General features: G+C 40.6%; 1 protein-coding gene across 8 annotated transcripts in view; it reads right to left on the bottom strand.

The window, feature by feature from the left end:
• UNC5D (unc-5 netrin receptor D) overlaps positions 1-25,871 on the bottom strand; it is a 571,089-nt gene that overhangs the window by 73,205 nt on the left and 472,013 nt on the right. For 2 of the 8 annotated variants that reach the window (XM_001088208.5, XM_015145155.3), the window contains 3 exons: positions 21,157-21,189; positions 4,880-5,065; positions 743-1,120 (listed from right to left, as the gene is read on the bottom strand). In XM_001088208.5, the coding sequence (XP_001088208.2) occupies positions 743-1,120; positions 4,880-5,065; positions 21,157-21,189 (597 nt within the window). The remainder of the gene's footprint in view (positions 1-742; positions 1,121-4,879; positions 5,066-21,156; positions 21,190-25,871) is intronic. The other 6 variants (XM_015145154.3, XM_015145157.3, XM_015145153.3 and 3 more) reach the window with 3 other exon arrangements.

Genomic DNA, 25,871 nt, shown 5'->3' with positions numbered 1-25,871 from the left:
TCATTGCTTAGAAATCCGAGCAGAAATTGACCTTGTCTACCATCCACTTAGGTCTTAGGCAGCAACTCTGAAAACTAATCCATAGAAAGGATATCATTTGGGCTGGATACCTTAAGTATCATGTCAAAACATCATGAAAATCTCCTCTCTTCCAGCCAAATGGAGGAAAAAATATGTGAGAATTCATTATACTGACACAGCCCTGGAACTGAAGTTTGAATTCAAAAGAGCAACTCCACAATGACCCCTCACGATTGCTCATCAGAGAGTAACACTATAGCAAGGGCTATGGAGTGTTCATTAGGTCAGTTACTGATGAGATGCCGTTTCACTAAATTATCTAAATTATCAAACTTATACATAAACCATGCTTACATGTAAACATGGGGCCCTGGTCTGTCATGCCAGAGAATTTTTTCAGTGCTTTCTGATCATGCCTAGGAAATACACTCCAAAGGGGCTTAAAGCCTGGGGACTACCCAAACCTTAGGCAAATATAGTTGTCAGCTCTAATAGGGAATCAAAGGGAGCATTCAGTCCATGCTGAGATGAAGACTGCAAAATCTAATCTCAGCGCTGGTTCTGGTTTGCTGTGTAAATCAAGTGGACTAGTGGAGCTGCAGTGTTTGCAGGTCTGATGAGGGGATGGTAAACATCATAAAATGAATCTGATGGGAAGTAACTGTGTAAAAATGAAACATTTATACGTTGGAAAATACACACACACACACTTACCACCCACCTGTATTTGGCATTACTAAGCGCCCCCCTAAATGGCCGAAGACTCCAGTTGTCCTCAGTTCTGTCCTTGTGGGGAGTGATGACAGATTTTGGATGTAGGGTGTTTTGTTTCTGGGATGCATTGTACTAAAGCTGTGGTTGTTTCCATGGGGAAAAGTCCTGGAATGATTCTTGCCATGGTACTCAGCTCTCTCCGACACTCCCAGGGAAACCATGAATGAGCTCTGGACTTTGACTTTGATGTCCGACAAAGGGTTAAAGAGTGAGGACTCTGTCATGAGCTCCTTGTCCAGAGGGTCCTGCAGACAGATGGGTCCACTGTATGTCCGGCTCACTGTCAGATCTGGCTGCATGGCGGAATTCAGGAGCAGGGAGTTACCTGGTAAAAGAAAATTGATCTGTCACTCAGAAACTAAAAGGCTTCTCAGTTACCCCTGTACTTCTGCCTCTACAAACTGTACAACAGCCTGCATGGCTGCCAGCGGTTCCAATCCAAGCTAGCTCTTCAGGCCCACCCTGCCAGGTTAGGTGCTAGTGACTAGAACTTTTGAATCAAGAGCCCTGGCTTCCACAGTCCATTCTCTAAATGGCACTGACCCAAATCTTTCACTTTCCAGAGATCTTTCCTTGCTATCTTTTCAAAACAAGTATTTCTGGCATTCTCTCCAGCAACGAACTCAGGTATTATGGTTTATGTGATTATTTCAACTGGCAAAGAGAAGCTAAAATAACAACAACAAAAAAAAGTGGGGGGAGGATGGAGAAAGATGTTTTGCAGTTGAGTTTTGAGCAAAAATAACATCTGTTCATTTTAAATGGCAAGAGATGACATAGCGCGGTGACTAGGTAGTGCTGTTTATAACAGAAGCTACTTTGGTTCCAGTGCATTTCCTATGGAATTCTGCATAGATTCTGGAGCTGGGGAGGAAATGATTTGTCCTCAGAGCAAAAGGGTCAGGGCATCTCATGAATCGCACCACATCTGAGTAGCTAATTTGCTCTAATAACTCATATGTCACTCTGTGAGGGAAAGAATGCACCACCCAGAGACAATGAGACGCTTAGATTCCACATAGGGAGCAGCTTAGTATGGTTTCCTTTCTGTCTCAAAGGGAAAAAAATATATATAACATCTTTGCAAAAACATGAGAAATTGGGCTTTGTCATCTGCTAGGGCTCGCCAATTTTTTCCAAGCCAAATATTAAAAAGAAATGCTGTGATATTTTCTTGTGATGAAGTAATCTCATTTATTAGTAAATAACAAAATAACCCTCAGTCCCAAGCTTCCCACCCATATCAGTCTGTCAATGTGACATCTCAAATTGAAAGCCAAACCATATTAAACAATTTTCCTTTGGGGCCTGACAAAAATGTTTAAAGTATGATCTTTTTGAAAATGTTGCAATTCTGGGCCATATTGTATTAGCCTCTATTGTTTTTCCATTTTCATAATTTGCAGCAACACCAGCAGGGAATCTATCACCCTGATTTTTCCCACCTCTTGTTCTGATGCTCTAAGAATCCAGAGTAATAAAGGAAAATACACAAATTGGATGAAATAAATAATGCTATAGAGGTAAAGGATCCTTGATGATGTGTTTTTTGTTTGTTTGTTTGTTTGTTTTCCATGCATGGGCATGTTGTATCAAGACCCAGGCACAGGGAGTTGTGCTTTCTAGCAGGTCTGCACTGAGTTCTATAGGTGACCATTTTGCTCCTGTTCATGGTCTTCCCAGGCAAGAAGCAGGACCAAAACCCATCTTAGATTAGAAAAGAGTTTAGAACAGGAGATTCCATGGAGACCTCAAAAGCCCATATGCCTCAGTCACCTGGCTCTTTTATCTCAAGCCCTGGCCTCTGAAGTTTAATTTTTGGCTACGCTTAGAAGATCTGCCTAGCCTAAGTGATACAAGGAAGCAACAATATTTCCTAGAATGAGATAGCACTTGAGTGGGAAATGCCTGATTCTGGACATACGTACATATGATAGCATCCAGGGTCAGAGAAAATTGGCTGCCAGCTTGACTGAAGTCTGACCAGCGCCAGTTACGCACCCCTGGTCACCCCAATCTTCTCTTTGGAAATCTTTTACAAGTCCCTGGTCTGTTCTGTGTATGGCATTCTATTTAAAAGGCCCAGTATTCAACTTGCTGGGACACTTGATGTATTGCTCAAAAATGGATCTAAGACAGTGGAGGCAAAAACCACATGATATCAGCATGAGGCAGATCACCATAATAAATACACAGAGAGTGATGTTTGCCAAAGTACTTTGCTTGTATCATTAGTTCTGTGATGTTCTTGGCCAAAAACAAAAATAAAACAAAACGGTCAGATAAGTTTGGTAAGACTCATACAGTCTTAAGAGATTCACAATACACATAAGTTGTGTTTAAGTGTAGGTAAGTCAGCACTCCCCAGACATGAGTAGGCCAGGGATCCACCCCTCTCACCTGCTGCCTGGTGCTCTATGGAAGACGCTGGCATCCTGTGCTAGGGTAAGAGGAAACAACCAGCTTCTAGAACTCTATTCACCGCATTTGTGAGCACCCATATGCCAAGGGCTTACCCATGTTGTTCCAGGTAATCTATCATCCTCACAAGAACACTTTGAGGTGAATGTTACTAACCCCATTTTATAGCTCTAAAACTTGAGACTAAGAGGATAATAGACCGACTGATAGCAGTTTTAGACTAAAATCTAACTTCAAGGCCTATGGTCTTATGCACAAAACTGTCTCTCACACTAATATTGCTCCTCTATTTTCAAGTGTTATGGTCTAAGATATTTTATTACTTGATGAAAATATGTTGCTAGTTTTTTATGTAGCATAAAAATCAGTTCTTGACCCAGTAACTCATTCCTGTAATCCCAGCACTTTCAGAGGCAAAGGTGGGAGGATCATTGAGGTCACAAGTTCGAGACCAGCCTGAGCAACATAGTGAGACCCTGTCTTTAGAAAAAATAGAAATAAAACAAAACTTAGCTTGGTGCGGCAACATATGCCTGCAGTCCCAGCTGCTGAGGTGGAAGGATCACTTAAGCCCATGGGTGGGAGGCTACAGTGAGCTACCATTACACCACTGCACTCCAGCTCGGGTAATACCACTTAAAAAATCAGTTCTATATTTGGGTTTATTTCCAATTCTCTACATATACTAAACTATATGTCCAAATGTAGGGGATGTGTCCCTTTTGAGGCCTAACTCTGAGGTGCCCAGAAGTGAATGGCAAGAGGGAAGGTACTCATCTCTCTGGCCATCTCTCAATTTTTTCCAGCATGCCTGTGTTTCCACTTCGGAAGCCTGTCTAGTCAATCACTGCCTTGCACTGAGACTTCGCTGTAGGCATCACTGATGCACAATAAACAGAAATAAAGGTGACGATATTGACGATGAGGGTCAAGGTAGAAAACTTCATCCTCTGAAAAGAGACAGTTTCATTTTTTTCTAAAATGAAAGCCGTGTATGTTTCATCCCCACCTTGCAATAAGGAATAGATTTGGTTCCTATAAGAGAATTAAATGACTCTGTTTTGAAAATGAGTATTGCTACAGTTTGACATGATAGATTTTCCTTCCCCCACAACTAAAGATTGCTTGGACTTGGCAACGGCTGAGAGTCATTTAGGCTGGAATTTCATTTTTTCCCCCTGGCTGGCTGACCCACCATCTATTCTCTAAAATTTGTTTACTTATTTAAAATAGAAATAACAAAATCACTCCACTTCATAAATAGGGTAATAAATATACCTGGGAGGTTGTGATATAGGTGTTAGTCCTCGGTCTTGAATAATCAATACTTGGGTTAACTAAATATACATTCTCAAAAGGACATTTTTAAAAAGAAGTATAATTTGAAATAAAATAACTCATTAGACTGACTGTACATCAAAAATGGAAATGCCTCATTGAAAATGTTGCTGATAATAAACCAAGATCCTCTTGTCCTTGTGGCAGACAAGGAGATAAGCAGACCACTTCACCCAGCCTGGTCTGTTCATGTGTGAAGACAATTTGGCAGCGGCTCCCCGTGCCAAGAGCTACCTTCACACGGGGCCCAGGAGAAGGCTGGGGTCCAGTGTGAGCGTAGTCTATGGTACTGAGGACGAGGTGTGGAGGGACCTACGCCGCTGACCTTGACGGACTGTTTTGAAGTTGAAGGTCTGGAAGCCACCTGTCAATGCAGAAGAGTCAATGACGTCCACGCCATAGTCACTCTGGCTCCGTCTATAAAGGGTGACACCAATGACCAGGACTGCAACAGCCACGACGGCAGCACCCAAGCCCGAGTACAAAGCAATGTCACTGGCATTCTCTATGCCTGAAAGACACAAGAGAAATCATAAGTGACCAGCATGAGCACAAAACCAAAGAACCACTCAGGGATACAAAAGGAAATGCTATTGGATTTTTGGAGCTACTGCTCAGAGAAAATGCCAGATGTACAGTGAACACAAGTTGTACTCATTTTCACACAATAATCATATTTCTAAAATGCCGTGTATAAATGAAAGGGATGCTAGGCAAATATCTTAACTGCACTAAGGTAGCTTAGCATGTAATAGACTCTTGAAGATAATCAATTTTGCAAAGAAAATAGTATTTTTTTCTAGTAAGAGCAGACACCTCCTTAGTTTAGGATGTCATGTTTATCTGCAAAACACTTTTTATATTTTCCTTTTACCAGAGCGAGGGCAGACCCACACACAGTGGTAAAATATGGGTGATCTGCTCTGCTTATGTGAAACCTGGGGCACATGCATTTGCAGAGAGCAGTCTAGGGCAAGGAGATAACACAAAGTCTGTGAGTTGAGAAAAAGACCAGAGTTCACAGATATGAATTTTAGCATTGGCACAAATCATTAAGAGTACACTGACAACATCAGTTTAGGGCATATAGTCATTATGAGAGAATTTTATTGTGGGATATGAAGGTCGTGGTCCCAGGTGCTGTTATGTCCATGGTAGATGTTTTCTGACACCAATTAAATGCTAGACTCTAATAATTTATTGTGGAAGAGGACGGGTCGCTAAGACGGCACATGCTGTTTCTCCCATACCTCTCCTACTCCATCCTATTGAATGCATGGGCAAAGCAAAAATAAAAGCGTTAGTTTGGATTTAGAATGTGGGTGCCTCCCCACCCCACGAGATGTGCTGTAGCTGCTTTTCACCCTTTTTCTAGAGGTGCGTTGGGTGTAGTTATTCCTGTAGCAGATCCATGATGGTTCCTGCAATACAGCACATGAGATTTATCTGAGATAACATAAGCCTCAAAGAGGTGTAATCTTAGAAGGTGTGTGAAAATGGAAGATGGCAAATGCTAACTACATAGTTAATCTTCCTACAGATTATGTGGTAAGTACACTTAATGGGTCCAAAAGTAATTACTCTGTCACCCCTGTGTTGGGCTTAGAGGATAAACCTATCATATGTTTACCTTGTAATTGTGCAGCACTTACTATGCATTCACCGCACCCTAATATGGTACTTAAGTTATCAAATGAGTAATACTAACCACACAAGGAAAGTGAATTTATTTTCGACAAAGTTAGTGGAGTGTAAAATAAGGTGCTACCAAATTGAAGAGTGAACGAGGAAATCAAGCAGAACTGGTCCAGTAATAGGGCGATAAACACATAAAAATAATTCTCAAGTGAGAATACAACCATCAAAAAAACAAAACAAAACAAAACAAAAACAAAAACAAAAAACAAAAAAAAAACCCAGCATCTGAAAGGTCAGAGGTTTATCAAATACCTTTAATCGCCAGAACAGCATGATGGCTGCTCAGAAACAGGGTGTGATTTAGACTTCCATTCTAGCTTCATGATGATTCAAAGGTGAGAGAGACAGGAATGGAGCCTATTTCTCCAACCACTCATAACCATGGCTGAGATGATAAATGACCTCAGTTTCCACATGTGCCTCCGTCATGTGGGGGAAGAAGGAGGGCAGCTATCGTTCTTAAGCTCCCACCTTCACTCTACTCAATTAAGTACCTTGGAGGGAATAATTATTCCCAGAGCAGAGAACACAGAACACAGCAGATGCATCATGCCAGTGTATGGGAAGCAGTGAGGGAACTTTGGATTGAAACCAACTAGCATTTTCCCTCCCTTTCCTCCAGTTCCTTGGGCACTGCTGATGGATGACACTCTCACCTTAAAAAGTGTATCTGGGGAGAACACACCTGGTCAGCAAATGAGCACATACAGAGAAGCAGCCTGGCAGTGTGCAGAATGCAACTCCTTTATTGCTGAGTTGACAAAGTAGAGACAAAGGCATCCTCAGTTTTCCAGGTACTAAAATAGGAAGGACCAGAAGCCAGGAGGATGACCAGGGCAAGACGCCTGGGCTGGAAATGGATTTTGGTGGCAGTGAACATCCTAAGACAAAACCAAGCAGCAGGAACAAGTTTTCTTTGTTCCCCTGGATTGACGTTTTGTCTTTTATGTTTCTACTCCCTCCCTACCAGGTAACCAGAATTCTCATTCTCCCTCCAGATCCTGCTTTTAGGAATAACCCTATGTATGCCTGCAGACCAAAGTATTGATACCAAAGTATCAATGTTTAATATGGTTCAGTGTGTTTCCTCTCCCAGGAACATCTGTAGAATCCATTTGACTTAATTCAAAGGAATAAAATACTAAATTACAGAATTTTAAAAATGAGTAGAGGAACTTCAGGGACAGGGTAGGGAAAGAAAGGACAGAGACCTGCATGGCGAGTACTGGTTCCCCTAAGGCTCACCCTGACACTGGGACAGCTTGATCTACAAGCTAAGTGGCAGAGGAAAGGGATGCCCATAGAGAGATAAGCAAAGCAGTAATTATTTTACAGGACAGTTTATCCTGGGAATTACAAAACTCAGCTTACAATAATTTCACTAACTCAACAAATATTTATTGAGGGGCAGCAATGAAGATGCGTGGATGAATTAACATGTGGCTCATATTCTTAGTCATTTCTTGTCTAAAGGTGGTAAGGACAAGGTAGTGATGAGATCTGAGTATTTCAAGTGCAGTCACAGAGGTATACACAAGTCCTCAAAGCCACATTTTACACATCAGGAGACAGAACCAGACTTTACCTACAGCTCACATTCTTCTACAGGTGAGTCACTGTGCCTCTTTCTTCTTTCTTTTCTTTTTACCCTTCTCTTTTTGATCTACCTGGTTGTACTTCATCTCATTCTTTTTCCTCTTCCCACCCACACCCCCATCCTGCTGTTTTCTGATCTTTCTTTCCAAGAGCACACAGTGGCTTTCTTTGTAAAGATTTCTGTGTGTTTACAAAAGTTGAAGTGATTCCCTTTCATGTGTTCAGTATTGGCCCAAAGGTTTCGTTCTAGATTTTTTATTCTGGCTTCATGAGAGAAAGGAGAAAGTCTTGTGTGTGTGTGTATAAGTACATGTGCACTTAAGCATTGCCCCTGAAGAATCATCACATACACACATGTGCATACATGCACACAAGCACACAGCTCTCCCAAAGAACCTTGGAGGCCTCTGCCCCTCATTCCTGGGAGAATTGCTCTAGCAACAGGACCACAAGGTGCAGTCACTTCCCAGGGACTGGCAACTGTTCCCATAACCATTCCTGTGTTCAGCCTTTCAGCCCTTTATTGCATTGTCATTCATCCCAAGTGCAACTGTAATTGATATCTCTGCTAGATGGACACTTGCTAACAAAAGGCCATATGTAGTAGTCAGTGTAATATATACCCCCCCACCCCAACTCCATTAGGCATCTAGACCCTAGCCCTCTCCATCTACCCATCAGTCAGAGTACCCAGTGCAAGGTCCTCCTCTCCCATGGAGGTGATTCTGTCTTGGCCAATCCAGTCAGTGCTGCCACCCTGTGGTCTTCTGAACAACTTGTATCACTTGTACTTCCTAGATTTCAATTTGGGTTGTACTTTTTATTGTTAATTTTCCAAATGCCAGTGAGTTGCTTTGTTTTCCCTAACTGCTTTAAACTCTTCAAAAGCTACAATATCTCTATAACTTCCCAGGGAAACTTGCCAATCATCATGAACAGCTCTTTATTGATTGCTTGCCTGGCCTCCAACTGTGAGAAAAGAAACATCAAAGAAACCACAGTCTTAGGTTGATTTTAGAACCCCTGCTGCCAGGACTCTCTTTTCGTTTACATTTACACATATGTTTATACCTATCCGGTCTCTCAAGTACAGTGTGGCTGGTTTCTTTGCTCAAAGTGATTCTGAACAAAAGCCCTGACTGAGCAGGCTATTCTGTCTCTTTGTGGGCACAGGATACTTTCCGCTGACTTTCTGTTTCATAAACGAAGCTTTACATACCAATGTGTTACAAACATCTTTCCTGTTTTCTTCATCCCTATTTTCCTCTTTCCGAGAGTCACAAAAGCTTCAGGCAAAGCTTGAGAGGACTCACCAGGTGGCAGAGAAAATTACTGTCTACAATCTACAGGTATTAAGAAAGCCCCAAACCCCACAAACAATGTAGAGCACTGACTGCGAAATCTCTTGTATTCCAAATCAGTCAGAAACTACTGAGGAATGTACTCATGGCTGGAAGGGACACAAAGCATCTGCAGAGAAGGCTGAAAAGATTAATCGAGATCTGGAAACTAGGACCCTGGAGAGGAAATGTTTATGAGTTCATTGTCCTGAAGAAAAGGGTGCTGTAAAGTGACTTCCTGGTGATCTTGAATACATAAAGTGTTGTTATAAGAAGAGAAGAGGCCTACCATCTGGGTAGGTGCTCAGTGACCATTCATTCATGATGAAGCTAGTAACCAACTCTTCACCATCTTTAACAAGAACTGCAAAAGAGGACTTGACCTTTTATTATAGCGATTGGGACTCTGGTTAGATATTACAATGACCTTTTCTACAATGAGGGTTGTTAAAAACCTGAACTGTATTTCTGTGGGAGATTGTGAAATCTCCTTTCAGAAAGTCTCTAAAAAACCGCACGACTTTACAGTACTCTCCAGTTATTTTATTTTAGTTTTGTGGCCAAAGCCGGGGAGAAGGACTAAATGACCTTTCAAAGACCCTTTGAACTTCACAGTTCAGGGAATGCGTATTAACAAGGTTGATGGCTTAATGCCTGATAGTCATATCCAGTCATTTACTGTCACCAATGTGCCCAAAGGACTCTATAGAAGGGCTTTTTAGTTGGTTTTCCTCCTCTTTACATAACTCCCCTCTAAAAGATGTATTAATGTCAGCCACTTACTAATGGAAATTTAACTCAGTGCTCATGTTACGACCTTAACTATATACCAGATTAGAATCTATTTTGCAGGATTCAGATAAGTGACTGAGAATTAACATAGGAACATAGCGAGTACCTTTCCAAACATATGATATTCTGTTTTATCTCCTATTGGATATTGCAGAATGCCATTGCTCCCATTTCAGAAAAACAAACATACTTGAATTGGTATATATAAGAGGAAGTGAATTACTAAGGAATCCATATGATTAATATAGCACATCCTGAGAAGGGTAAGACAAACAGAAAACGAGGCAGCCAGCCATGGAGATGGAATCCCATAGAAGGCCAGGTAACAGGCGCCCCAGGAAGCACCCTCAGCACAGGAGGTGGTGTTGATACAAAGTTCCCTGCCAAAATATTTAATTGCATGCTGAAATATGATGGAACAGAAGTTATTGTTAAAGTTCTTTATATGTGCTGTCAACAAGAAGGAAACTTTTTTTTCTTTAATGCATCAGAAAATAGCTTTTAAATGGTTAGCCATGGCCAACCATGCTAAGCAATTTCAATTATATTTGCAATTTTTAGAATCTTGTAACATTTTTGCCTTTCCAATTTCCCAAACTCCAAAATCTCATTTTGCTATTGTAGTTGTTGTTTTACTGCTGTAATGACAATAACAACTATATCTTAAAAAGCACTTAGAAGGCACTGTTCTAGGACTTTACATTTATTCATTCATTTTAATCTTCCAACAACGTTCAAAAAATATCTTCACTGAGATGTGTAAACTGAGGCGAGAGAATTACTTGCCTTTCTCAAAGCCTCATGATTGATAAGTAGAAGTGGGACTCAATCCCATGCAATCTGGCTCCAGAATCAATGCTTTGGATCACTCTCTATCCAGTTGTTGACCTGTGTCTTCCTGATCACACAGTGTGACTATCTCTCAGGAACCACAGTAACTCAGTAACTGAGCACTAACCTTATGCTGACTTCTCTTTCTCTAAGAACTATCCAGATGATCACATTTGCATCCTCATAAATAAAACCTATGAGGTAGGTATTATATATTAACATCTTATTTTACTGATCATGACACAGTGTCAAGCAAGTTAATAACTTGGTAAATGGCAAAGTGAGGCTTTGAACACATGTCCATCTTCACTCCCAAGCTGCTTAACCATGACGCAGTGTCTCTTCCTTGTGTCTCCTCTCTGCTCTCTCCATACTGGCACCCGAGTTAACTTGCCCTGCTGGAGGAAGTCACCATAGCAATGGCATCATCGAAACACTGATGCTATGCAACCTCACCTAGGCTTTTCTTGCAACTCAGTAATAATTTTATTCACATTCTATGGCCAAATAGTGCTTTCCGCACAACAGCTGTTCTGAGCTTTGTCCCTTTCCTTCCCTACTCCTCACTTGCCCTCTTTCTTGTTGAAAACATGGAGACTAGCCTATGTGAGTTCACTCCCCTGAAACTCAAAATTCCTCTGTTCCTTCATCCAATTTTCTGTTTTTTCTGTTCCCTGAAGAGCTGCCCCATGAGGACCTGGCCTCATGCATTATTCTCTTTTGGTCTTGCATCTTCAAATTTTTCCTCCACAGCTAGGCCTTACCCCCTGCCTACAAACACAGTCTAGTCTCTCTAATCACCTCTCCCCAAATCCTTCCCTCAACTTATTCTCTCACAAACTTCTCAAACATGTCGCCTTTTTACATCTACTGATTTCTCAGCTCTTTGTCTACAAGAACTTTAAGCATTTTTTAACATTAAATATTTCTTAATGCTTGTTCCATGATCTTCCCAATCAGTTAACACCTTACTGTTAACATAAAAATGAACAAATAGAAGTAATACATATATAAGATTAGAAAATGTTCTAGGAAGTATAAAAAGGTACATATACTATGCAAAAAGCAAGCTTGCCTTCTTCCAACTACCACTTCTCCAAAAGTAATCACTCTTGATAGTATCTTATGTGCCCTTTAAGAAAAAAAAAAATATGTAAATGTCCTCCATTTGTTTTTATTTTCCTTTCTCTACCCTAAAGGTTCTATATTATACTTCCTTTACTATACTTTCCTTTAAGAAAATGTATGCTCTCTTGTCAATGACTTATCAGAACATAATACGCCTACTCCATTCCTTTTTTTGTTTTGTTTTTTTGAGACAGAGTTTTGCTCTTGTTGCCCAGAGTAGAGTGCAATGGCACGATCTCGGCTCACTGCAACCTCTGCCTCCCGGGTTCAAGTGATTCTCCTGCCTCAGCCTCCGGAGTAGCTGGAATTACAGGCATGTGCCACCACTCTCGGCTAATTTTGTATTTTTAGTAGAGACTGGGTTTCTCCATGTTGGTCAGGCTGGTCTCGAACTCCCAACCTCAGGTGATCTGCTAGCCTCGGTCTCCCAAAGTGCTGGTATTACAGGTGTGAGCCACTGCGCCTGGCCAGCTTCATTCCTTTTTAATTTGCCTAGCCCATACTCATTTATTTAACTACTCCCCTACTGCTACATCATTTGATTGTTTCCATACCCTGTAAAGTCTGTGTTTGCCCAAACCACGGTTCTCTTGAAGGTCGTTTGCAACTGCATCAACTGTAACGTTCTTCGTCTTATTCTTTACCACTGCTCTGCAGCAATAGACAAGAATAGCAAACTTTCTTTTGGAAAAAAACTGCCCCTTAAATTTGATTCTCTTGAAGTTTGACCTGTTCTTTACTGATTGTTTAGTAACTACCCTTCATTCTCCTAGTTCTAAATAGGCAGGCTTTAAAGTTCAGTTCTTGGCCCTTTTTCCTTTCTCTGTTCTCATCTAATTGGATAATCACTCACATAGAGACATTCACATAGAGATCAAGATTTCCTTGATCCTGAACAGTCTCAGATTAACATCTCCTGCCTCATCTTCTCTCTGAAGATCTGATGACATATTTCCTTCCTGCTCGCTGGGCAAAACCACCAGCATCTTGTGCTCACATCTCACATTTGTCATCTGATTTACAGATTCATCATCATCATTCATTCTTACCTCTTCAAGTATGTTCTTCTCTTGAATTCTCCTATTTCTGGTAATGCCACCACCAGGGACATGGCCTGAGATCAAAGACTCATCTCTGAATCTGTTTCCTTTCACTCCCTCCTCAAACCACTCACATATCTGAGTGATTATGTCTCTAGTGCCTCTCCCATCTCAATTTCCAAAGAAGACATCCCAGTGGACACCCACATGGGACAGTCCCCTCCACCTATACCCCCAGTCTTTGATTACTTGGAACCATTTTACCTGTGGATGACTTCCCAAACCCTGTTCTAGTATGGCCACCCCGACACCTTTCATGACTCTGCAGGATGGACTGGGTCCACTCCTGGTGGACTTCTTTCACTGCTCAAGACATTTCATGCTCTGCTCACACTACAGTTCAATGCCCACTTCTCATCTACAAGAACCCTATTCTCTGGTCAAACCTGACTACTCATTTTTTCAAGTAGACCGTGTACTTTTGCAGACTTACTTTTGGCTCCAAATTTTTACCCTCAACGAGAGGTTCTCTCCTCCAATATCTGCTTCAATTCTAACCATCCTTACAAGGTTGGCAACAAAGGTCATCTATTTCATAAAATATTTTTGATAGTTCCCATTCAGACATGTTTACAGCTCCTTTTAGTAAGCTTGCCAGATTGAACAAATAAAAGTTTGACACACAGTTAACTCTAAATTTCAGATAAAAAAATGAGTAGCTTTAGCACAAGTGTTTTCCATGTAATATTTGGGGCATATTTATCCTAAACATTTATTTGATGTGTCTTTGAAATTTGAATGTAATGGAGGGTCCTGTATTGTATCTGGTAATTTCATCTTTGAACTATAAAAGAACTGTGCTTTTGCCCATCAGATGGGGAGACAAAATTGAAACAGAAGACAGGGTCAAAAAGAGCAGAATTTGACCTCCAGCTCTTGAGAAAACGACTTCACTTTATGTATTATTTTGAAAACTGAAGATATAAACTCTACAAATTTTTAGTTACTGAGAGGTAGAGAGATTCGGCTTTTAAATTCACATTTTTAACGAGCAACCAAGTTATTCTGGTGCTAAAGAACATACTATTAATAGTTTATCACTTACTTGTGTCTGTGCTTAGGTCTGAGGTATTTAATTAACAAAATCCCATCATGTCCATTAAGGGCAGAGTCAGCAAAATCATTGAAAATTGTAGTAAGAAAAGACATATCCTTATGCTGGAATAAACATTAGATCATAAAAAATAGAAACTAGTAAAAAAAAATTACAAATGTTGCACATATATATGGGTTGAATTGGTTCACAGTAGGAATGATTCTGAAGGATGAAGCAAGTCAGGCAATTTTCAGAAAGTGCTATATTTATGTAATTGAAAATAATAAGCAGGAGATGAGGAAAAATGGACAAAATAGGAAAAAAAAAAAAACCCGTTTGAGAGAGTGGTTAGAGCATCAGCATCAATGCCAGGAGCCTAATGCTAGCTTAGGAGAGCCTAGAAATCTTTTGAGAACTGAAAGGTATGACCAAAGGCACAGATGGTTTTGTGGGTTCAAGATCCTAATTAAGTCTCCATAGCCTAAAAGGACAGGCCAAGTTGCCAGTGCAGCCCCCACAGCCTCTGAGGAATTCTGTACCCGGTGAAGATCATAAAGAATATGGATCAACATGATCTCACTCTGAATGAACCTAGTGCATTCTGGGGAAAGGTGCAGAATGGGAATTTTCTTCAGTGAGAAGAGCACGCCTACTTTTCAGACTTTAAGGATGCATTAAAGCCATTGTTTGGTGGAAATGATTTCAAGATGCACACATTTTGGGCTTTAACCTAGTGTCTGGCACAGAGTAGATGATTATTACAAGTAGTTTCCTTACTTTTCTCAAATCACTTATCTTCTTTCTGCTTTGTGTTAAAATTGTAGGGAAGATACATTTCTTGTTTCACAGAGCCAAGATTATTTGTATATGACAATTGTACAATAAATGTCCTCTACATGAATGAATAAAATTAACTATACTGAAGGAAAATCTTGATTTTCTCTTTCTTTTTGAAATGGAGTCTAGCTCTATCATCCAGGCTGGAGTGCAGTGGTGCGATCTTGACTCACTGTAACCTCTGCCTCCCAGGTTCAAGCGATTCTTCTGCCTCAGCCTCCCGAGTAGCTGGGATGGCAGGCACCTGCCACCACACCCGGATAATTTTTGTACTTTTAGTAGAGACGGGGTTTCACCATATCGGCCAGGTTGGTCTCAAACTCCTGACCTCGTGATCCACCCACCTTGGCCTCCCAAAGTGCTAGTATTACAGGCATGGCCAATTTTCTTTTACTTTAACACTAAAAGGTCCAGTGAGAAGTTAGCAGGAAGAACGAAAACCACAGCACAACAAATATTTATTGAATATCTACATGCTACACTCTGTGGTAAATTCAACAGGTGTAATGATGAATAAAACTCTATACTGTATGTCAGATGGCAGGGACTATGTCTATCAGATAGGGAATCCAGACCAGAATAAAGGCAATGAAAATATAGAACAAAAATAGGGGACATTTTGATACCGAGGCAACTTACAAGAGCAACTAACTCAAACTTAGGGTGGGAAGGTGAAGGCCTTGCAGACCTGAAATCTAAGCTGAAAACTGAAGGAAGAATAAGTTAAGCAGGTTAAGTGTTAGGCTGAGGGAAAGAGACTTAGTCAGAAGTAACAGAACACGTAAGGGAAACTATAGGCCAAGATGGGCACCAGGCATTCAAACTGAGCGGCTTTGTTTTGCTGAGGAATACAGCAGTGGTGAGAGGGTAGGAAGGAAAATACCTAACGGTGATTAAGAAAAGAAGCTGGGGCCCAGTGCGGTGGCTCATGCCTGTAATCCCAGTACTTTGGGAGGTCGAGGCAGGCGGATCACCTGAGGTCAGGAGTTTGAGATGGGCCTGGTCAATGTGGTGAAACTCTGTCTTTACTAAAAATACAAAAATTAGCCAGGCATGGTGGCAGGCACCTGTAATCTCAGCTACTTGGGAGGCTAAGGCAGGAGAATCGCTTGAACCCAGGAGGCAGAAGTTGCCATGAGCCAAGATCGCACCACTGCACTTCAGCCCAAGTGACAAGGCAAGACTTGGTCTCAAAAAAAAAAAAAAAAAAAAAAAAAAAATAGAAAGCTGAGACCAGATCATATACATGATAAGTGCTCTAGACTTCCTCTTAAGAATAACACTGAGCTACTGGAGTGTAATGTGATCAGGATTTGTTTTAGATAGATCTGATAAACTGATGCAGGACAAGGACAAGACTGGCTACAAAGAGGCAACTCTAGAAATCCTGGTATGGGAATGAAGATGGCCTGAACTTTTAGACTTCTGGACACCATTTTCCTTTCATTTGGTTTTTCTCTTACTCCTTGGGCTGTTACTTTTCTTTCTTCCTTGTAGTGACTCCTGACCTCCTCTACATCTAAATGTTAATGTGCATCAGGGTTCCATCCTCACGTCTTTTCTCTTCTCTCTTCAACCATTATCTAGTGATCTCATCCAACCTAAGGGCTTTAAATATCATCCAGACACTGACAAGCCCCAAATTTATGGTACCAGCCCACACAGTTCTCTGACTTCTAGACTCTCTGGCCAATGTCAACTGTCTACTGAATCTCTCCATTTAGATGTTTAATAGGTATCTCAAACTTAGCATTTACAACACTGAACTCCTAATTCTCCCTCCAGTTTTGCTATGCCAAGTTTTCCTCATACCAGTAATGGCCAACTCCATTCTTCCAGTTGCATAGCCAAAATTTTGGAATTATCCATAATGTTTTTCTTTCTCTTGTACTCTACACCCAAAACATCAGAAAATCCTTTTGACTCTGCTGTCAAAAGATATCCAGAATGTGACCCATTTTTACAATTCCTCTTGCTACATAGCTGGCTCAAGCCACAATCATCTTAAAGTTAGATTAAGAGCCTAGGTATTGTAACAGATTATTGTTACAATAGGTCATTGTGACAGATCTCCTTGCTTCTGCCCTGGTTCCTTATAGGTTTACACTCAACATAGCAGTTAAGAGTTTATCCTTGAATATATTAGGTCATGTCACTCTGAATAAAAACCCTGAATGGTTTCCCAACTTCCTCAGAGTGAAAGTCAAATTCCTTATAGTAGCCTATAACAAACTCAAACTATAACAAAACAAAGTCTTCTTCCCTCATCTCGCTTCTCTGACCTTAGCTATTACTATTCTCCACTTCTCATTCTGTTGCCGACATCCTGGTCTCCTTGCTGGCCCGTAGAGACTCCAACCAAACTCCCACCTCATAGCATTTGTGTCCTGCTGTTTCCTTTGCCTTGACTGCTCATACCGCATCTACCCAGAGTGTTTGTTTCCTTGTTTTTCTCCCCTCAGGTCTATTCTCAAACATTTTTATTTTATTTTGTTTTGTTTTATTTTTGAGACAGAGTCTTGCTCTGTCGCCCAAGCTGGAGTGCAGTGGCACAATCTCAGCTCACTGCAACCTCCACCTCCCAGGTTCAAGTGATTCTCTTGCCTCAGCCTCCTGAGTAGTTGGGATTACAGGTGCACGCCATCACACCTGGCTAAATTTTGTATTTTGAGTAGAGATGAGGTTTCATCACATTGACCAGGCTGGTCTCCAACTCCTCACCTCAAGTGACCTACCTGTCGAAGTCTCCCAAAATGCTGGGATTACAGGAATGAATCACCATGTCCGGCTACATAACTTGATTATAGAAACCCCTGAACACTCTACATCAAAAAGCATCACTCACTCTAACCCTGTCAGTGCCCCCCACTCTGCTCTGCTTCTCTTCATAACACTTACCACCACTCAGCACTATGCATTTTCTGGTTTGTTTATTCCTGTCTTTCCTCACTAACATGTGAGCTTGATAGAAGGAGAAACTGTATGTGTTTTGCTCAGTGTTGATTCTCCAACACCCAGAACACCTCCTAGTACAAGGTCAGCACTTAGTAAGTTGCTGAAGGAAGGAAGGGATAGGTTTGAGCAGAGTGGAGATGGAGATCAGCGGATGAACTTGAGATCTAGTAGGTGGCAGAAGAGTCAGACTGTGATGAATTGTTGGGTATTGAGCAGGAAAAGGGAGGTGAAGGAAATAAGAGGACTCTAGGAGGCTCTCCAAGTTTCTGCCCTATACACAGAGTTGATGGTATACTGTTCCCTGAAATAGAGAAGATGGGAAAAGGATTTGATTAAGGACAGGGACAGAAAAGGATAATTTCAACTTTGAGGAAATTGAGATTAAGGTTATTAGGACATATTCAACTGAAGATATCCTAGAGGTAGCTGGCTCTGGAACCATTAACTGAGTTTGTGTTGAGCACTCATCTCTGTTAGGTACAAAACTGCATGGAAAGGAGATGAAGAGAGACTGCATAGTGTGGAGTTATCTTCCAGGGAAAAGCTAAATCCTTTTCACCCCTTCAGGTGAATTTACCAAACCAGCTGCTACTCAGAAGCTCACAGCCTTTCAGAAAAAGGCATTCTCTAAGACTCCAAAGAGTCTTATTGTCTCAACGCAACCATTATTCAGTTTGACTCTGGGGGTGCGTGTTTGCCATTCAGAACCTACCATATTTTACTGCACCTCCTGACATTGTTACACAACATTTATTGAAAGCACATTTGATGGTAATGAAGTTTCTATTAACTATGATTAAATCTCATAAAGCACCTGAAGATAATTTAAGATGTGCAGAAGCAGAAAATGAAACATTCGGTTTAGTACATTAGGAAACGTAATTGATTAAATTATCTCATTTACAATAAGTGCTTTCATGAGCTATGCAGTGCACATATTTTCCCCAGTTTGTCATTATGATTTGCCAACAGATATCTTAAGACTCCACTTTCTTTTTACACCTCCCTGCAACTCTGAGCTTGTGCCTCTGCCCGTCTGCTCATGGAGCACTCTGTGCAGAGCTCTGAGTGATGTTTCCTATCTGCCAGGCCTTATGGAAGATCATGTGTATGGCTATATATAGGCACAGGTTGTTTCTCAATTAGCTTCATAATTGACTTTGATTTTGCATCAGTGATGATTCATGTAGTCTCACACTAAGCCTCTCTTTCACTGAACAACTGCAGCCTGAATTTCTATAATGCACTCCTAACCATGCAGCTTACAGAACCCTGATCAGATTCCTCTGGGAGCCTTTTGCAATCACATTGATTCTCTAAGGTCTTATTTTTAGAGAAATCACAAATTAAAACAGTTTAAGCGATTCCATTGCAGTATCCAGCAATTAAGCATGGTGCTCAGGAGCGAGAACCCCAAGCAAAAACTAATTCTGAAGTCCCTAAGGACTAGAAATAGCTTCTGTGGGGTTTATGGCTGGAAGTACAGATGTAACCAAATTAGAATGGCACAAGACTCACAAACTAAGCGTGAAATTAATTTTAAAAACACATACATGCATTTCTAAGTAACTCTCACATTGACCACCCCATGGATACCTATGATCTTTTTTGTGCTATACAACAGAATCAGTGGACAGCATGCACCATGTGGCCGGGAGGAAGGTAACAGTCCACCTACTCCACCTGTCATCTTGAGGGTCCTGACACAAGCACAGGGCAAATATTCAGTGATCTGTTTCTTTCTCTTTCCCTCAATTCCCATACACATGAACACACATATACACAGCCAGGTGCCCCCAAACTCAGTCTTCCCATAAATTCAAAATCAAACATACATGATATCAGAGGACCAATACTTAAGTAGTAATGATTTTTTTTAATGGGCAGCAGACAGCAGGGAAATAAGTGTAAATGTTTATTTTTGCTGTTTTCCCAAATTCTCAGACTTTGCAAGTAATGATATCTTTTTATCTCCAGTCTTCCTGAAGCCACATAAGGAAATAGGAAAAGAATGGCTTTACTGGATTTTTCCCTCATGTCTTGTGACCCCTGTCCCAAGGTACCTATTTCTGTCTATCCTCACAGGGTCTTAATTCTCTCAAAGAAGTTAGCTCATAATAGCTATCAACTCTTCCAAGCTCTTTGAATTTTAATACCCTGGGATTTAAAAGATCAAAAGTCATTCAGTTGCTACTAGAATGAGAGATGCTAGACAGGGACATCTTTCACAAGCTTTACAACCAAACCAGCCAGGCAGTTGTCTAATCTCCTATTAATGACAGCTGTATTAATGTTGCCCCAGTATCTTGAAGTTTCCCTAGCTTCCTTTACATATTTTTGATGTATGAGAATGACTTGGGGAACATATTAACACATAGATTCTCAGGAGCTCCTCAACCAGGAATTCAAATTTATTTGTTCTGTTCTGAGGTGGTGCATATTTAATTTAACAAGCTCCGGCCACACTCTGAGATTCTGATGTATGTGGATTCTGATCTACCTTTTGAGAAACATTTTTCTAAGACTATGGTTCTCAGCCCCACCTGCACCTTGGAGTCACCTGAGGAGTTTTGAAAAATAGAGATTCCCGGATCCTGAAAACTCTCCACCTTAAATTCTGATAGCCTTGATACAGCCTGGAAACTGGGAATTTTAAAAGGTGTCCAGGTGATACTAAAGAGCATAAGGTCAAATGCCATACTGCTAGCCATTCCAGCCATCTCCTCTCTCCAACTCTACAGGAAGCATAAAGTGAAGACAATTCAAAGGCTCTCCCATAAGCAAGCCTGGGTACAAGGAGCCTAAGCCAGTACCAACACCCCAGTCCTCAGCTCATAATTATTTCACCATGGAGTTCTGGGTCCTAATCTGCCCAGCTGCCATGGATTCCACAGGAGGTAAGATGCTAGGTGGAGAGACTTGTAGTCAGGCTTTTGCCTGCTCTCTCAAGGCTGCTCTCAAGAAAGCATGTACTGACAAATATTTATTAATTTTAATGTGATAAATCTCTTCAGAAATAAGAATCCTAGATGACATTTGCAGAGAAATGGACTTATAGGCAGAAAGAATCAAGAGGAGAGATTTACTTTTACTGGGAGGGAGGAGAGGGGTGTGCATATTTCTTTTGGATTTAAACCTCTGATATGTGACTCTGAACTCAATGAGGAGAGGCCTTGAAAGCCCTGGATCTTTCATAGGAACTTCAATTCTGCTGAGCTCCTAAACAAATACAACAGCAAGGCAGCAAATGTGAAAATAAATTATATTCACAAGAGGAAAAATAACTTACTTTGGGGTTTTATTTCATGAAGAGGTTTTTTATCTAAAAGAAAGAAAGAGAAAAAGAAAGTTGCATTTAATAAATTTACATGGAGCAGATATATTTCCTGTATCACTTTATATCTACCTCTATAAATAAAACATTTTCTCCATTTTTACGAACAACAGGAATGGCATTGTCCATAGTTTTCTTTTCCATTTTATTTTTAAAAATTTTTTCTCTTTTGAAAACTAAAAAAATAATTGTAGAATGATTATCACTTCATCATATCAAAATTTATTTTGTTGTGGGTTTACTAGCATTTCTCTGTGTTGCGTTTACTAGATTCTTATCAGGATGAGAAGAGCAGTGAGCTTTCAGCCTGTCGCTCTATTATATACAGCCAGAAGCCTGCTCAGGTAAGGGATGCGGTTTCACTCTAGATGACAGAAAAATGAACCAGCGAATAAATATTTAAAGGGATCCTGCCTTGGTATGCAGTGATCACAGCCTGGATAAAAAGTCCCCAACTCTGCCTGTTTATCCATTCTTATCAGGTATGGGTATGGCACGGTGAACATGTTAGTTTTGTTTTTACAAAACTACTCTTTTTTTTTTGGTTTCGCATCTCCATTATCTGCTAAAATCTGTTCCATCTCTCTCGATGGAAAAGTTGTCATTTTATAATAACAGTATTTAGCAGTGCACCCATCAGATAAGGTGGATTAAGAGAAAGGCATTTAGCATGGCCACAGAAGTCAGAACTCAGCTGAGGAATTTTCTCAGTGCCCCCAGTGTCCCCCATCCATTGTCTCCTGTCCTGAGACTGGGCCTCTGTGGCTTATTTTGTGTCACACCACTATCCCTCTTCTCCCCATTCCCCCTGCCCTGGTCCATCTCAGGCTCACACAACTCCTCCACAATGCAGGAACCCAAGGTAACTACCCTTCAGAGGCTATGCCAAGATTCTAGAAGATCTGCATGGTGCTTCCTCCTTCTCATTAGTCCTTTCTTAGGGTTTAGATGAGGCATTGTCTGACTACAGGGATCCAGGCTGTTGCTAATCATTCACAGAATCCAACAATGGTAGGGGAACCCTATGCAGTCCCCTTCTCTGTTTGCCCGAAGGCGAGCTACGTGGGGTGAAACTGTCATTTTGGATTATGTTTTTAACTGAAGCAAATCTGGTACAGTACACATTTGAGAATTTAAATATTATCTGACTGACTGCACCATCACCCTTCCCAGGCAGATCAACACAGGTCTATTCTGAGTTCTCCATAGAGTCTGTCTCACCCTAACTCACTCCTGCATTTAACATGGTTTCTACGGAATGCTCTTGCATCACATGAATGCAGTGTGCTATAAATGCAGCTCTAGTGTGTTTTGCCATCTGATTTGTTGTGGAAGTAACTTTCACAAGATGTGTGTAAATCACACTCTTGCAAATGGGCCACTATTTTTTAAAATAGAAAGGCAAAGTGAGATGGTAAAGAGTAATTTCTGGCAAATCTTTCTTTAAAAAGAAAAATCCTTATAAAAGATAATAATTTGTTGATGTTCATAAGATCATAGTCAGATTTTTTTTTTACATAGTCAGGTTTCTTAAAACAGAGAACACTTGCATTTCCCTTACTGAACAGATGTGACGGTACTAATTTTCCTGAGAGCAGGTGGTCCCTACTGAAGTCCAGATGCTAATGCATTCAAGAATCAGAATAAAATGACTTGGTGGTTTTAAGCTAACCTCAGTTTTTGCTTATTGCACGGTATCTGAAAGCATTTGGCATGGGGCACAGCGAGGCTGGCAGGCCAAGGCTGAGATGTCTGAAAGTGATACATTGCTACAACTACACAAGGAGACATGTAGAACATCTGTTTAGAACTCTGACTGAGCTTAACAGTATTTTCTTCCTTCTAAACCACAGGAACTAAGATTACGCTGGGTGGCAAAATGAAACTCCATTAAAAATACGTGAGATATGTAACTGTGCTCCAGAAAAATAAATCTAATACAGCCAGGCTACGAAAAAATGGGAGTAGTAGAGTTCTATCAGGTATAGCTCTGAAAGAATGAATGAACGAATGTGGCTGAAAAACCCAGGCCCATGGACTTGAGACAGAGAAATCAGACAACAAGAGCACACAGGGCATGAGTGCGGCACTTCCCCCTCTCACCTAGCTCTACAGCCACTTTTATTGGCATTGTGGCTTTAGTAGACCAGGATCAGAACTGGATTTAAACCTTCAGTTGTCTGCATTCTGTGTGACCTCAGTATTCTCACAGTAAAATGGGAATAAAAATTCCCATTAAAGGTTGCCACTGATGATTCAGCATAACTGGAAATCCATGCAGCTAGCACGTTTGTCATCAATAAATGTAACAATCGACAGCTAATGACACAATTTCAACCTGTTATGATTATCATGATCATCATCAGTTAAAAAAAAAAAATGCCTATTTGTGTTGCTGCTAAGAGGGAAGTCACAACTCCAAATCAGAAATTCTAGTGGATTTTGGGGATTCCTGAATGCACGTTAAAACTTGTATCTACTTCTGGCCTCTGCTATGAGACCAATGTAAATCAAAACTTAAGTTTCCTGATATGTAAAAAATTAGGGCAGGGCCAGAATGCAGGCTCCCTTGCCTTCACCCACTGTAAATCTGCAGACCAGCAACCAAAGACATTATACAGAATAAAAATTATTCAAACGGCCACTTCTCTACAGTGGGACTTGTTATGCTAGGGTCCAGCATGTCTTGTGCATCAGCGTGTATCCTCCTATGGAAATGGCTGGAAATCGCTGGTGCCCAAGAGGGTTTTAGTCCCCTGGCATCAGCATCAAAATTGGATTCTGCTATGTTTTGTGAAATAATGGTACCTTGACAGGAATCTGCTAACATAGAGCATTTTCCCAAAAAGAAATACCTGTTTGAGATTGTTCTACAATGAGTACAAGAGAGGGCTACCCACTGACTTCACGAACTTTGCAAGAAGTACCCACTCTATGATCTTTTATTCTGTTTGCATAATTATTTTCTCACAAGGCTCAGGGCCATGGAACAACTTCGCCTTGATCAACTACATTCTCTCTGCTTTAATTTTACCTCTCTCCAAAGGCCAAGTTCAAATGACCATTAGTAAATTAATCCATTAGAGCCGTGGTTCTTGGTGGTAGTGTTGGCTTAGTGGTGTTGGCTGCATATTAGAATCACCTACGGAGCTTTTTAAACAAATACTCATAGCTGGGCCCCACTCCAAGAGATCTCGATTATTTGAGGTTTGGGTTTTTGTGATCACGATCACCTTCGGGCAACACATCTGGGATCTGCGTGGTCAATTTTAGTTAGTCTCTGCCTCCCTAAGAGGTCTTGAGGTAGCTATGGTAAATAAATGGTCCCAGAAGGGTCTCTCCTATATCTTGCAGGTGAGAGATGTTGCAATTTTGAGCCAATGGAAGCTGAGCTGTAGTTTAGGAGAAAATCATAGCAGTTTTCCCAGGGTCTAAAATATACTGATTGGTACCTTCTGAGTAAATTGGAAATTGATGATAAATTATTATAACTCAGTCTTATAATCTTTTTGTGTATTTATAAGTTAAAAATGCAAACATTTTTAAGTGTTTTAAATTGTCACATTTTATTTCACTTTTTCATTTATTTCATTTTTATACTCACTTGTTACTTAGTTGTGCATCCAAAATAATATATATATAAATAATATATGTGTGTGTGTGTATATATATATATAGATAGATAATCACAAAGTGAAGAAAGCATAATTCCAGCACCAAGGGATAACCACTGTTAAGTTATATATACAAGCCTAGGTCTTTATCCCCTATGATTTTATAGATATGAAACTATATAAAATTGCCAGTGATTTATCATTTTTACCTATACAAATGCAGAATTGTCTTTTATGTATTGTTCTGCAATCTGCTTTTGTCACTTAGTACTGTAAGGCAGCTATTGTTTTGTGTCTGCCTGTGTGTGTATGAGGGGGGAGGTATATATCTATATGATGGAGAAAGAGAACAATCTACCTTTTATTTTTGGTGATGATTCATTTCTTTTTCTCCTTTAATTTCTTGCTTCCTTTTTTATATTCCATGCTCCTGAACCATTTCCATGGTATCCATTGTTCTTAGCAGCTATTTATAACATCATCCCTACACATCCAGCCTCTACTAGAGAACAAATGTGGTCAGCTGCATGCAGCCCACCTCTCTGGGACTACAGACAGCAGGCCCTGGGGGGAGATGGCACATGTGGACAGAAGGATTCATCTCCAACCATAGAGTGAGGGCTGCAGACAGAGGGCTGCTCCTCAAAGGCTGTAGCTGGTGATTACTTGGAATCTGCTCCCAATGGTTTTGAATACTGCATAGATATGTTCGATTCCGGGGCCTATGTCATTTTTAAGATTCAGTTAGTAGTATTGCTTAAATGTAGACTAAACACCCAATGGGGCAGCAACTCCCTTCCCAGCAGCAATTCAAATACATCATTACAGTCAATGTTTACCATTCTTTCATTTCACTAGATTAGTCATATCCCGTATTTTTACCTCCAAAGACCACTTTAATTATTTTGTTTGTCATAAATCATATGCTTTGGAACCTTTTCCACCCCCAAACAGGTATGTGTTAACTGTTTTGTATTTGAATTTACCGTTCACATTCTTTGTAATCTTAAATGATTTAAGAGTTGATTCTGAAGTCTGTGGAATAGTCTGCCTTCT

The sequence above is a fragment of the Macaca mulatta genome, chromosome 8 (genome assembly GCF_049350105.2).
Source record: "Macaca mulatta isolate MMU2019108-1 chromosome 8, T2T-MMU8v2.0, whole genome shotgun sequence".
Classification (NCBI taxonomy): Eukaryota; Metazoa; Chordata; class Mammalia; order Primates; family Cercopithecidae; genus Macaca; species Macaca mulatta.
The sequence above is the reverse complement of the archived record's forward strand: the minus strand, read 5'-3'. Positions and strand labels throughout refer to the sequence as shown.